Here is a 14092-nt window from a genome sequence, read left to right on the forward strand (position 1 = left end):
CGGAGCAGATGATGTGACTGTGTCTGCAGTAACAGCGGACTGGAACCACAAAGGAAGTGCCTTTGGGTTTAGGTACCTCATGTCAGAGCTGGGACAGTGCAAACTATACAACCTTGTAGGTGTTGAAGACCCAAATTAACTTCATGATACAGAATTTATCCCTGACCTGCATGCTCATGTGGGATAAACAGGCAGAACCACTAAAATCAATTAGCTTTCAGCTGAAGTGAAGGAAACCTGGATTAGACTGCCTAACACTCCTCCAAAGCTAGTTAGCAACATTACTCCCACACTAGATTGGCAATGAAGGTAGTGCAAAATTTTATTTAGCTACTGAGGCAAGTAATGGAATTACTTAAATATTGATTTTTTTTTTTTTTTAAAGCTTTTTGTAAAACAGCAGGCAGAAGACCTGCTAGATGTCTGGAGCTATAATGCAGGTATAAGTTGAAAAGAGCAATAAAAAAGATGATTTTGAGAATATTACAGGCTAAAGATTTGACTGAGAACAGATGTAAGCTGACCCTAAATAAGCTTAGATAAACTATGAAAAAGGTGCAGAGTGGTTGGCTCAGTGGCTCAGGCAGCCACTGCACTCCTTCAGTACTTTTCATTCTGTGAGGATTACCTAAATCTATAGCAGAGATAACAGCAAGTAAGATGTATCCACAAAGGAGACAGAGTGGAGAAAAATACATGAAGGTTCCAGAATTTTTAGGAATATTTTGAAAAGTTATCAAATGAAAAATCTGGACATGAATTATAATGATGTGTGGAGAAATTTAAAACCTCCCCATATCCCCTCCTCCAACTACTGTACCTATAAAATTATTTTTAGCAGGCATGTCCACTGAAAACCATGAGCAAGAGTGACGTGCCTTATGTAAATCACTTTAAAACTCCCTCCTCTCCCCAACACAAGTTCAGTGCATGGCTTCCTGACCACTGTGGCCCCTCAGGAACAACACAGAACTTTGCTGCTCAGAACTTCACTGGGCAATGAAACAGAGGGCTACAGGGAAGGGGTTTTCTTAAAAATAAAAGAAGTTTTGGAAAGACAGTTTCATCTGCATGTCCTAAAGGACGAAAACTTATGAAACTTCAAAATTGTCTGCCTCCTTCTAAAATGCAAATCCACCTGCTATCCATTCCCTGCAGACTCTATGTCCTAGCAGGGGCCCTTGCTACCTGCCAGGGTCTCAGAGCTGCACAGGGACAAAGATCAGACTGTTTCTGACAAAAGGTAAGCTTAAATTTAAATACAGATTCAGTGCTTTTGTTACTCTTGCTGTTTAGGGAGCTTAGTGAAAAAAGTAACACTGTGTTTTCATATTTTTAAACACAAGATATTCAAATGAACTTTCTAAACAAAAATTTCTGTTTCAAAATTCAGATGTGTCAACAGTGTCTCATAGAAGTGGAGAGTCTCTGCTTCATTTTCTTTTAAATAATCTGAGAGCTGGAAGAGGGGAGATAACAAGGAGCAGTACCGTTTAAAATGAACCATAAGTGCATCTCAAAATGATGCATCTACAGCAACCTTTTCACACTGATGAACTGTCCTATGCATTTGTCACTTTTCCCCCCAACTTTTAACACAGGCATGTGTACAACAGAAGTTTCTAATTTCACAGTATTGTTGAGTGGATATCAATCAAAACTCCTCTCCAGCATCACTCACAAACTGTAGAATTTCAGCATGTTTGAAGCAGAGAAGCACAGTGACTTTAACATAACAGCAGTTCCATTCAGCCTCTCTGACTTACCCAGTGAATCTGACATTTTCCACTCTGATGAAACAGTTAATGTTACATTAGAAGGTAATTTTGTGATATCATAATATTATTTCATTGTGATACAAATAAGGATTTCTTTGCAGAACCTCTGACATGAAAACACAAGAAAGCTCAATGCCTCAATTCTTTCCAAGTAGCTTTGGTGTTGTGTTGATTCCTTGTTTAGGAACAGCTAGGAAAATGTCTAACATTTCAGAAACCAAAATACATACTTAGAATGAAATATAAACATAAATATCCCCCTTCCTGGAGAAAAAGACAATTTTCTAGGTAAGTCTGTATGAGAGCTCCACTATATACTGACAAAGAAATAAAGTTCATTAAAATGTGTTGAAAGCTGACAACATACTAAGCACTGTGTACAGATACCAGACACAACCTCATTAACCTTCTTCAGGAACCGGGATGCATGATTAATTTCCAAGTCTTGCAACTTGATGACAAAAAAGGAAGTTATCCTAGGTCATGAAGGAACATCTAAGCCAGTACATTGTGTTTGCAATGAACAATCCATAGCATGTAAAAGGGATGGGAGAGTGGCAAGAAAAAGTAGAATCCCGTAATGCCAACAATCAGGTCGACACAGTGAAGTTACAAGGAATACAACTGAGTCCACAGGGAAACATGGATTACAAAATCTCATGTGAAAAATGCAAACCCTGGCAAAATCACTTTGCCTCATAATGGGAAACAAACCTGTTTGTTTGAAAAAAAAGAGAGAGCCAAGGGATCCATTTAGAAGTTGCCAGTACATGACAAAGACTGATGGAACGGTAGTGCTTAAGCACAGCATCTGAACTATGATGCCAACATTGTCCTTTTACTCTTTCACATAATGGTAAGAACACCTCTGCATTCTTCCTAACCAAAGTCAATTACCAGGTGAGAAATGAAGTAGTGCTAACAAAAGGCAGCATGAGCAGAACTGCTGAAATGCTAAACTGTATTGTAACCCTCATCACAACTAAAGATTTCTCTAACAAGTCGCTGTAAAAACAATTTATCAATTTCTAAATTAAACATGTAAAAAGGAACGAAAAGTTTCTTTGTCCTAAAAAGTAGATCTGCACAAATTATAATACAGTAGAAAGATTTGTTCCATAAAAATATCCTCCAAACTTGAAGATTAGAGATATCTAGGTCAAACCATCACAATCCACTGCAGGTGTAAGTCTCATAAAATTAAATTACTTTAATTTAGCAGAGTATTAGTTTATTCCTCACCCATTCATGTTCAGTGCTATGAATGAATCTATTACAAAGTGTCCCCCAGGTCTTTTAAGTTTAGAACATGCACTGTACCACACTACTGCATCAATAAGAACCTGCTGTATCTTGAAGCATTACAACGTCCTTGGTTAAAGGAAGGGCAGCAGTGTTAAAATCACTGCTGGCAAGTGTAGTTTGGAGAGAGACTCACCTTTGCCAGCATTTCTAGGAGGAAGAGGAGGAGCATCAGACGTTGGAGAGGTGGGTGAGTCTGTGCTTGCAGAAGCAAAGATCTGGTTGGTAAAGGCTCCGTAGGAGAGTCTCTGCTTGTCTCTGGGAGTGCTAAATGAAGGGTGGGTCAGTTTGTCTTGGGGAGAAAGGCTTGAGGAGTGACAAAAGCTTTGGGGTCTTGGAGATCTTTCCTTTTTTATAGGACTAGGCTGTGAATAGAAAAACAAACACATGATACAGCTATCTAAACACTAATTATAGTTAGTATGTTTGGAAAATAGCACACCAGAACACAATTTAGTGAACATGAGCCTTGTTTTTTTCCTTTGTTTGACAAATAAACCCCCATTCCTCCCTTTTTCAGCAATTCAACATGAAAGGTCCTCTCTTCTAAATGAAAATTAAGATTGTACCATCAACAAACCATTATGAACACAAAATTAGATTTAACATTAAGGCAGGAAATACACACTTAAAATATACTAAATAAAATGCCAATAAAAGCCTGGCAAGTTTTAGAATTTAAGAGTAATTTTCAGGGAATATAGCACATTACTCAGACTAGACAATTATCCTCAAGTATCAAGTATATTACTCCACTTATGGCTAGTAAAAATGAACAAACAATTTTGACAGATCAGATTTATTTGGTCCCTGAACTAGCAATATAATCCATGATACAGCTCTTTTTAAACACATCTAATTGCTCTTTGAAGAAATTTTACACATTAGTTTTTGCCTGCTGTACGTTAATGGGCGCATATGGAGCACGATCTGTTTCCCTGCCGCTCTGGTTCAGGTTATTATCTCCAGCACAGCATCCCTCATCCTCCAGAGGCTCCTCACACAGATGATTATTTTGTTCTCTACTGTCCTTGAGGACATGCAAATTACTTTGGTTTCTGAATTTTTCAGTCCCAAGTGTCACAGAAAATGAGAAGTTGTCCACACTTCTTTCTGCGGCACTCATATAAAATAGGAGAGGTGTATTCGCATTTATTGCAGAAATAGAGCACACAGTAATTAACTGACTTGCTAAAGTAGGACACTGAGGCTAATTTTTCACATGCTCTAGGATGGCAATTATTCTATGCCCTCAAGTTTTGCCTTCCCATTACTTCTTAAAAAAAAACAAACCCAAAAACCCAGGAATAAATAACACAGCATGGTTTGTGAAAAATAGAGTTATTTATTCAATAACTAGGTTTTTAGTTAATTTATGGAAAAAAAACAAGTACGTAAGCTTTGGATTTCCTGCAGCTAAAATTTAACAGCCTAGAATTCTGAAGAGGATAAAGCAACAAAGTAGTCCTGATTTGCTGATTTATATTATACTGTATGTCTTGTCAAAGTCAAACTTCTGAAACAGCCCATAATAACTAGGTTGACAAAATATATTCAAAAGGCACTTAGGCAGTCTTTAACATAGGCCTCAAAATTAGGTTTTATCCCCACCAACATATCTGTAAGAAAAGAAAGGCTGAAGTTGGTCTCTAATTACTGCTTACTTCCAGGGAGCAGAGATGTTGAAAGCAGTTTTTGTGCAAGGCTGTATCAGTAATTCACACTCACCTTATCATCCAAGTCATCGTCACTCTCATCAATTTCTTCCTGTCGAAGATTCCATTCATACTCCACATGCACATGTGGGTTTAGCTTTCCTGCCTTGGCTTGAGAAAGCTGAAAGACATAAAAAGTCTTGTTAAAGTACTTGCTGTTCTTTTAGTGTTAAGTTAGCTTTGTAATGGCAAGAAATAAACTGGAATATTTAGAAGTTTAAAATCATTCTAGGGTGATCACACAAACATCTCTCATTTGTTTGAGAGTATAGAAAAACAGCTAAAAGACAAAAAGATTTTCTCAAAATGGACAGAAATCGCCATGTTTGAAAGCATTTGAAAAGATGACAGGAAGAGAAGGTATATGCACAAAAGCAGAAGTTATCTGGAGCCCTCCCTTCCTAAAAGGAAAGGCAAAACCTATTTATAAATTTTGGTACATAGAGCTGCCGCCCCATCAAAATCACGATCCTTGTACTCAAATCAAATGAAAAGATATTTCCTCTTTATTTAGATATTTTACCTCTCTCTCTCCCTGGATGAGGCCAATATGTCTTAAGCATGAAATTCCTTGACTTTGCCAGCCTAAATAATGTATTTCACATTCTTTAGAAAAAACTACCTCAATGATCAGCAAAAAACCTAATAGAGCAGTTAATGGTTATTCTAAGAAGATAAATTCTCCTTTTCAATGCCTAGATCTTACATCATTACTTAGTCCTTCACATCCTTTAAAATGTAGTCTACTTGATAGTAGTTTGTTCAGGAGTGCCTTTAACCATCTTCCTGAAATAAAATTTGGAATAAAGACAGTATTTCCAATCAGTTATGTAAGTATTCATGAATCCACTTGAGCTGAAACTGAATTTACACAGTTAAGACTCCAGTTATGCAACAGAAATGAGTTTAGTACAGCTATCATAATGCAAACACCTCGTTATTTATTTTGTATTTTTTTACTGCCCATGGCAAACAGTGTGCTCATTCATGTTTCTTTTTCATTCTTAATTCATTGCTGCTTTTGGAAAAAAATGCAGAAATCATTTTCCTCTTCAAAAATTAAAAAAAAAAATAAGAGAGAAAAGGCATAAATGCTCTATGAGAGTTAAGTGAAATAATCAGTGAGGTATTCATGGAATTTGGATCACTATAACCAAACGATTAACTGCCTGATAAGCTCACTGATAACATCCACTTGACTGTTTGTTCTGTAACACAGCCAGTTGGTCCACATTAATGGCAGATGTAACTTTTTAAAAGGGATACTATAAAGAAAAAAGCAATCCATCCCAACAGGTGATCTGCTTGATCCTGACAGAATACTCAAACCACTGAAAACAGCACCTACTTACACAACAGACATGGCATTAACTGAGAAGTGAGCCCCACCTTATTAAGCACACCAAAATGCTGACTTGCATCCTCAGAAACATGGAAAACTTCTTTGATTTGTGAAGGACAAGGTCTTTTCATTATCCAATAATTAATTCATGACAAGACCTTTCAATTGTCACAAGAAAGGTATTAAAATTACCAGCTGCAGAGCAAAAGTAGATATCCTCAGATCATCAAAATTAGGAAAAAGAAGAAATAGAAATAGAATTTTGAGGTGATAAAGCCCAAATCTCCTTATGTATTTATTGACACATCTAACCCTCTGGTACTTAAGGTCTTCATATACACTGGTTAAAATAACAAGTACTGCCACTAGAAGAAAGATCTTTTTCTTAAACTGTTACAAAGAAAATTACTCTTCTGTTTTAGGTAAGAAAATAGTACCTATGGTAGGGCCTTCAGATCAACACACAGCCATACTATTGCTGCCATACAGCTGGCAGCAGTACCATGTGTGAGGTGCAATGGTAATCATATATTAAGTAAATCACATTTTTTAAAGCAGCAAACATTCCCCCTTGCCTTTGCCCCCAGGCTCAGCTCTTACCAGTTCCTCACACTGGACAGCCTTCACTCTTTTTGCTGTGTCCAGAGCCGTCTCTCCAGCTTGGTTTACTACAAAATTAACAATACAAAAAAGAGCAATTCTTTGAGATATCTTAAGAAACAATTTATTGAATTGCATTACTTGTAGCACAGTAACTTCTAAAAGTGATCAAAAATGTCTGTTTACTCTATAGCAGCTGCAGCTCTTTAAGATTCCACACTAAGTGCTCATGCATTTCATCTATCATCAGGTTCTTTCTGAACAGCAGCATCTGCTGCAACAGTTCTCAAATCCCTCCTAACCATCCTAGCAGAGAATACAAAGAAATCAGTCACCTCAGTCTCCACTCAATGCCTTTGTCAATAAAATTCTTACCTGAATAAGCAGGAGAAGCAAGCAAGCAGGGTAAAATAGCTCAAAAAAGAAAACTAATTCTAAGACTTAAAAAAAAAAAAAAGGGTAAATGTTGATCCAAGCAGATTTTACTTTGACTAATACGTAGAGGCTTGAAGCCTTAATTTGAAGACATTTGAACAAGAAGAAATTGAAAACTTTCTAGCTTTGTCTTTATCAAAGCTATAAAATGCTTTACAATTTAAAATAACACCTGGTAAGAAAGAAGGTGATTTCTGAGGCTGCTGGGAGGTCCCCAGGCACAGCGTTTAATGGAATCCTTCCCAGATGCTCAGTAGCAAGCCTCAGTAAACAAAAACAACTCCCACATCTGATGTGGATAAACCCTAGGTAAAATGTACTCTCACAGTACATCAGTAAATGCCATGGAGCTGGAACAGAGAATGCTCCACAACACATCCAGATTGTAAAGCATTTCTGTGATCAGGAAATGAAAATGATCAAACTGAGATCTATAATGTCAGTGTGAAATACTACAGAGAGAATGCCAGCTAGGAATCCTAGAATTTACAAAGCAGTCCTCTAGAAAGGCCTGTGACTTTGAAAGAATTCAGATCCCTAAAAGAAGGATTTACTTATGGAAAGATCTATCAGAGATGGTTCAATATGAAAAGGAATGAAAACATAGTACTTCTTATGTGAAATTAACACCCAGATAGCTTAAGGACTACATAAATTCCAAACTTTCAACTTTTAAGTATACACCTGATATTTCAAGGTCTGTGTGCAATCACTCAAGTTCCTATGTGAGATCATGAAAAAAAACCAACTTAAATAGCACAACACCCTCTTTCCCACAAAAAACCCTCAAAAAACAAGGCACCAAAAAGGTGTGAACACTCCTCTGGCATCTACCTAGGAGAAAGTTCAATGGAAGGACCAATGAAGGACTTGAACTTTTTCAGATAGCTTTCCCATTGTAACCGCCAAAAATGATCCCATTAAATTCTGTGACTTGTGATAATATTGGAACATATTCTAAAGACCTATAAAAAGGCAAAGGAAATCAGTGACTTCTGCCACTAAACTATGAACTTCAGTTTATACAACAGTTCTTTACCAGGCAGTGGAGGAAAGTAATGGTGATAAAGAAAAAGGGAGAAATAAAATCCAGTTTGCATCAGCTGTTAAAAAATCTTCTCTCCTATACCACTAATTGACTGAATGTAAATGTTTTACAGACATGCTGATCACATTTAACTCCTGGGCCTATCAAGCTGGATTCATGGGATACCTTCCTGACTCAGGAAAAATGGGATAAACTTTCTCAGCTGCCTTTCAGCTTCTCTTTGCATCTACCTGTGTGAGACAGGTGTAACACTTGCTGTACCTGTATCAGTTCATTTGTCATAATGGCATACCAAAAGGTTAATTGAAAACAGAATCTCTGTTTGCTCACAGTTAGCATAATCTCTTGTTCTCTGGATGGTCTCCCCTCCCTAATCAGTGGCAGTGTTGGCTGGGGTGTGCTGGATGAAATCACAGCACCAGATGCCATTGTTATCTACAGAAGAATTAAGTGCTGTGTACATAAAGCCCACGTACCTAAGAGTAGAATTAGACATTTGAAGCATTATAAAATATAAGTTCTAGCACAAACAGTGAACCTAAATTCCAGGCAGTTTAAAATTGGCCAGTAACAGAACTCTGCTTAGGGCTTGCCATTAGTATTTTATATTAGAAATTTTTGTCACTATTATCTTCTAAGAATTCAATGTCTTAACTGAATGTTTGCTTGCTGTTGACAAGGTCTTCATCTTTCTACCAGAGTTTTATTTTAGAAGTTAACTTACCACAAAGAAATAAACAAAAGTGGCTAAAATAATGGGAAGAAATTTTAGGAAATTGTATTTGCTAATACAATTAAATAATGAACTTACCAACATCAATAGTTGGCTTCCCCCTCAAAAGCAATTTCAAACACTCAGGCTTATTATATATACTGCAGTAGTGTAGAACTGTATTACCTAATGCTGTTTGTTTGTCCAGGTTTCCACTAAAAAAAAAAAAGAACATGCAATCAAGAAAAATATAGCAGCTGTGCTATTCACTTCACATCTAGTATCCACATAAATAAAACTTTACTGGACAAATATGAAGTAGGACAAAAGAAATCAAACATTACTTTCAAAGACTATTAAGAATTTTTCCAAGGACACTGGAAATACCTGAGCTGTGATTGAAAAGGACTGAAAATCTACAGATGTTCATTCAAAAAACTAAATGTGAAACTCAGAGAGACAAACTTAGACCTCTCTAAGGTCATGCCAGTTGCCACTGTAATTCTTTTTTCAAACATGCTAAATTAGCCCAATAGAAATGTCTGCATAATTCTGATACAGTTAAAATAGGTTAATAAATCCATTGTAGTCAAGGAACTATAAGAGGACAGTTGTGAGAATGAACAAAAGAGTTGTAAGAAGGAATGTAAGGACAACACATCGAGATAGGGAAAAACCAGATGTGCAAAGGGGATCACAGAGCTTTTTAAAAACTGTACTTCCTTCAGTTTTCAACTTCTAAATCCAGGTTTTTCAAAAACTGTTACTGACGTTTTAGGAACACTAAAATATTTTCAAAAACCAGAAAAGCAAAGCTCAGGAGATGACAGCTTTTCCTAGTGTTACCCATATTGGAGAGTAAGAGCCCACAGGGTTGTAAAGATGCTCCTAAATTTGAGACTGCCACAAAAAACCACACAGCAGACAGAAACACACACAAGGTTATAGCTGTCTGAAGAAGTGATGAAGCTTAATAACAAAAAAAAAAAAAAAGAAAACAAAAAACCAAAACCAAAACTTTCTAAATAATCATCCAAAAAAAAAATCCTTTAATAATACCAAAAATAGTAATTTGGGCTTCTAAAACATTTTTCAAATTATGATCTCAAACAGCTTGAAAATACTGGAATGTTATTTTTCATTTGTTACTTTAATAACACTCTCCTATAATCAGCACTCACACTTTTCATTAAGGTTTTTTACTTCTATGAACACATCCCTTGACAACAAAGAACAACTCAGCCAATAAACTAGATGTTAAAAATTACCAATGAAGTTTATGCTCTCAATAGTTTTAATACAGTTTATTAACTATTGGAACACCTTTTTCAAAGTCAATCTAGCATCTGTTCTTAATTTTCTGAGAAAGATCCTTGCTTTCTACTCTTGCAATTCCTTTGCATGTGTCCTGTATTTGGAACATTTACCTGGCCTCCCTCCTGTACCTGAACTATTTGTTTGCATGGCTTCATGTCATCATGTGCTCTAAATCAATGTTCTCTTGTGCACTACAGACTTTTCCCTTTCAACCTATTTTTATGTAACTGCTTTCAATGCTTTTGATTTACACATCTTTCCCTCTCTCTACTGGTCAGGAGCACAATGGTCAACTCAAAGGTACTAAACTATTCTCTTTTGAAACATATCTAAGGAGAAAGATAATAAATGATGAGCAAACACTGTCCAAAGCACTGCCAGGATAACTCTGAACATCCACAACTGTCATGCACAATTGAATGAAAAGTCAGCAATCCATACCAGTTTTGTACAAGGAAGTCAACCAGATGGAGAGAGGTTTGGTCAGCAGTCCGGACTGCTAAATGAAGTGCTGTTTCACCTGGCTCCTAAACACATGTAAAGAGAAGATAGATTTCTGTCTTATTTCTGCAGAGTTTGTATATCAGACCTATGAGATACACCACATTCACTCTTTACAAGTCTTTCAAATGAAAAATATTAGGAAATTATGATGAAAACGATTATTGTATTTTTCATCTCTAAAAGACACCATGTGCTTCAAAGGAAAATGGCATTACATTTCCAGAGATCTCAGCTTTCCTAAACCAAATTTTCACTTTTCCCAGATGGATGGAACAGCCCTGAGGAGCCTTTAACCATTTTAGCCACCAGTAACTGAAAGGGATCCTGTCAAGGAATACTGAGTAAGTTTGCAGTACTTGCTGCTTTACAACAGCCTGGTGAGCACCAAGCAAAGTCACAACATTATTTCTTACAAAAAAGCATCACAAAAATCACATACATTAAAATTCTTACAGATTTGCAGAACAGATGAAGTTGGAAGGACTTGTGAAGGTCATGTAGACCAATCTCTCTGCCCAAGCAGGGCCACCGAGGACCAGTTGCCCAGGACCATGTCCAGATGGCTTTGGAGTATCTCCAAGCACAGAGACTCCACATCCCTGGGCAGCCTGTGCCAGTGTTTGGTCATTCTCTCAGTACAAAAAGGTTTCCTGATGTTCAGAGGGCACCTCCTGTGCTCCAGTCCGTGCCATTGCCTCTGAGGCCACCACTGGGCACCACTGGGCTCCATCATCTTTCCACCCTCCCTGCAGGGATTTCCATACAATGATGAGATGCCCCTGAGCCTCCTCACAGCTGAACAGTCCCAGATCTCAGAGCCTTTCCAGGTGCTCCAGACTCCCAGACACATTTGTGGCCCTTCACTGCATCCTCTCCAGCACGTCCAAGTCACTCTTGTGAGGAGCCCAGACCTGGGCACAGCACTGCAGCTGTGGCCTCACCAGTGCTGAGTGGAAGGTAGGATCACTGTCCTTCACATGCTGGCAATGTGTCCCCACTGCCTGGAATGCCACTGTCACCTCTGCCACAAGGGCACCCTCCTGGCCCAGGTTCACCTTGGTGTCCATCAGGATCCCCAGGTCTCTTTAGGCAGAGCTGGGTGGTTCCCAGCATAAAGTTGGTGCATGGGGCATTTGCCCCCTAGATAGGGCTTCTCCTTGTCTAACTTGAATTGAATCATACTTTATTTTCTATACATATCATATGCATTAATGCATTGAAATGGAAACAGAAATGCTGTTTATTTCCATTTAAAAGTTGCACTAGATGTTAATCTAAATTTAGATTTCATTTACTCCTATTGATCAAAAGGACAATTAAAAAGCATATTACAGTATATATACTCAGAATTAAAGTCCTAATTTAAAAATACTATTTTATTAAATATCAGAGAATTTACACTGATAGTAAAGAGGAGAATGCTGCTATAAATGTCCTAACTGCAAACCACATTTCAATTTGTGCTCACACCTTTCTAGCTATCACAGCCTGTAATCGCTGGGAAGACTGAGGAGCTAATTCTGTGGAAACTGCTGTGGATGACAAATACAGAAAGCTGACCTTGCAGTCAGAGAATTTGTAATGTGTTTCCATGATAAACACCCTGTGATAGCTCAGGTGCTGAGACTATACTGAACTTACTCCTTAAACTGAACACAGACAGGCACTGTGTCCTTTGCCAACTTAGCTATTTTCACACAACTTTTTGAAAACATTCTCTGATATGTCTCCAGGCTGGGATAAAACGTTACTGAGCAAGTGGTTACATGGCATCTATTATCTATTATCAATAATAACAGGTTACTTTGCTCATGATTAACATTTGTCCATGGCTAATTAAGGTCAACCTGGACTGATTTTTCCAAAAACTGTTACTGATTTCAAAAGGAAGATCAAGTACTCAGAACTTGATACACACACACCCCACAAAGAATCTTCCAGGTTGAAAGAAATTGTACTTCTGTAAATGTCTCATCAGAAGCTCTGAAGTCATGAGATTTATTCCTTCCTTGTCTACAGTAAACAGAGACTTGCAGACGTTCAGTAATGTGTTCCTTCAGCCACTATTTTAAAAGCAGGCATGATACTGTATGTGGTACCAGCTGACCCTGGGCTATGTAGTCTGTTCTTTGGGACTTTTCTAAAAGAGACACACTGCAGAACAGGTGCTTTTCAACACACTATGGAGGCACCAAAAAAGAGTATGATATGACTTTTGCATTTCATACTCCTTTAGACAAATTGATGATGAAAAGTAAAGTGCTCTTTTCCCTCCCCACAAGGATGCAACATTAAGGAAAGGAAGAAAAACCCCATCATTTTCACTGTAATTTCTTTTGTTTTATCAAGTAAAGTAGCAGCCCCAGATGCTGGGCATTTTACAAATACACATGATTTAAAATAGTAATTGTTTACCTGATAAGCTTACCTGTCCAGGCTCCAGCAGTGGCTCCATTAGCTCTACCCCCTCTGCATAGACTTGAATTAGTGCAAGTAAATCCCTGGATTTGACAGCCTCAAGTAATTCACTCAGTTTAGCTGCTGCAGATGCACAAGTCTTCCTAGAGAACTTATGATCTACATATTTAGCAGTGATAAATTCTTTACGTGCAGTCCTGTGGGGTGTGAAAATAGAGCTTGCTTTAGAAATTTTTAGAAAAATGGGTCAATGATTATAATTTAAGATCACCTTGTCTAACTTGGAAGCTGAGAAGGTAAGAAGAAAACTATCTGAGAAAAAGCGTGTTATTTATTGTTATACTGCACGCCTTTCTTGCAAACAAGCCCCAGATATGAAACTTTGTCAATTTTATCCTGTCGTCTTGTTATATACAAAAATTACTCTGATTGTGGGGACTAAGACCAAAGAAAAAGCAGAGCTAATACCATTTAGTCCACTGTGTTTATCATCTGAGGGTTTACTACAAAACTCAAAACCATTCAAGAGTCAAATAGTGCACCTTGAAATCCAAACTAAGAATTTTATACACGGGGAAGCTGAGGTAGTAAAATATGACTGTATGACTGGAGACTGAACTTCTAAGAAGTTCCACAGTGGGAACAAAAGCCTCTAGTCCAGACATCCATGCCTTCCCCTGCCTTGGTTACTGTTTAAGACACTTTATATCACAGATATATTCCACAGAAAACTTAGAGTTTAAAGGTTCAGTACTTACATATCACTTGATGGACCGGGTTTAGGTGAAGGACTAGGTAAATTCCCTTCCATAATATCGTTAAAACTAGTATTTCCTACATTCTTGGCCAGCTGAGATAAGAAAAAGAATAAATAAGGTGAGGACTTTTGAGGTCTAACACCAACCTAACAGTGTGCATTTT

General features: G+C 37.5%; 1 protein-coding gene across 3 annotated transcripts in view; it reads right to left on the reverse strand.

Moving 5' to 3' along the window:
- The window catches only part of ASAP1 (ArfGAP with SH3 domain, ankyrin repeat and PH domain 1), a 145737-nt gene that overhangs the window by 22565 nt on the left and 109080 nt on the right, over positions 1-14092 (reverse strand). For all 3 annotated transcript variants that reach the window (XM_041488083.1, XM_041488081.1, XM_041488082.1), the window contains 7 exons: positions 13930-14021; positions 13182-13368; positions 10691-10776; positions 9032-9147; positions 6738-6805; positions 4809-4916; positions 3217-3445 (listed from right to left, as the gene is read on the reverse strand). In XM_041488083.1, the coding sequence (XP_041344017.1) occupies positions 3217-3445; positions 4809-4916; positions 6738-6805; positions 9032-9147; positions 10691-10776; positions 13182-13368; positions 13930-14021 (886 nt within the window). The remainder of the gene's footprint in view (positions 1-3216; positions 3446-4808; positions 4917-6737; positions 6806-9031; positions 9148-10690; positions 10777-13181; positions 13369-13929; positions 14022-14092) is intronic.

Source organism: Pyrgilauda ruficollis, unplaced genomic scaffold, assembly GCF_017590135.1.
Source record: "Pyrgilauda ruficollis isolate IOZ18807 unplaced genomic scaffold, ASM1759013v1 scaffold87, whole genome shotgun sequence".
Lineage (NCBI taxonomy): Eukaryota > Metazoa > Chordata > Aves > Passeriformes > Passeridae > Pyrgilauda > Pyrgilauda ruficollis.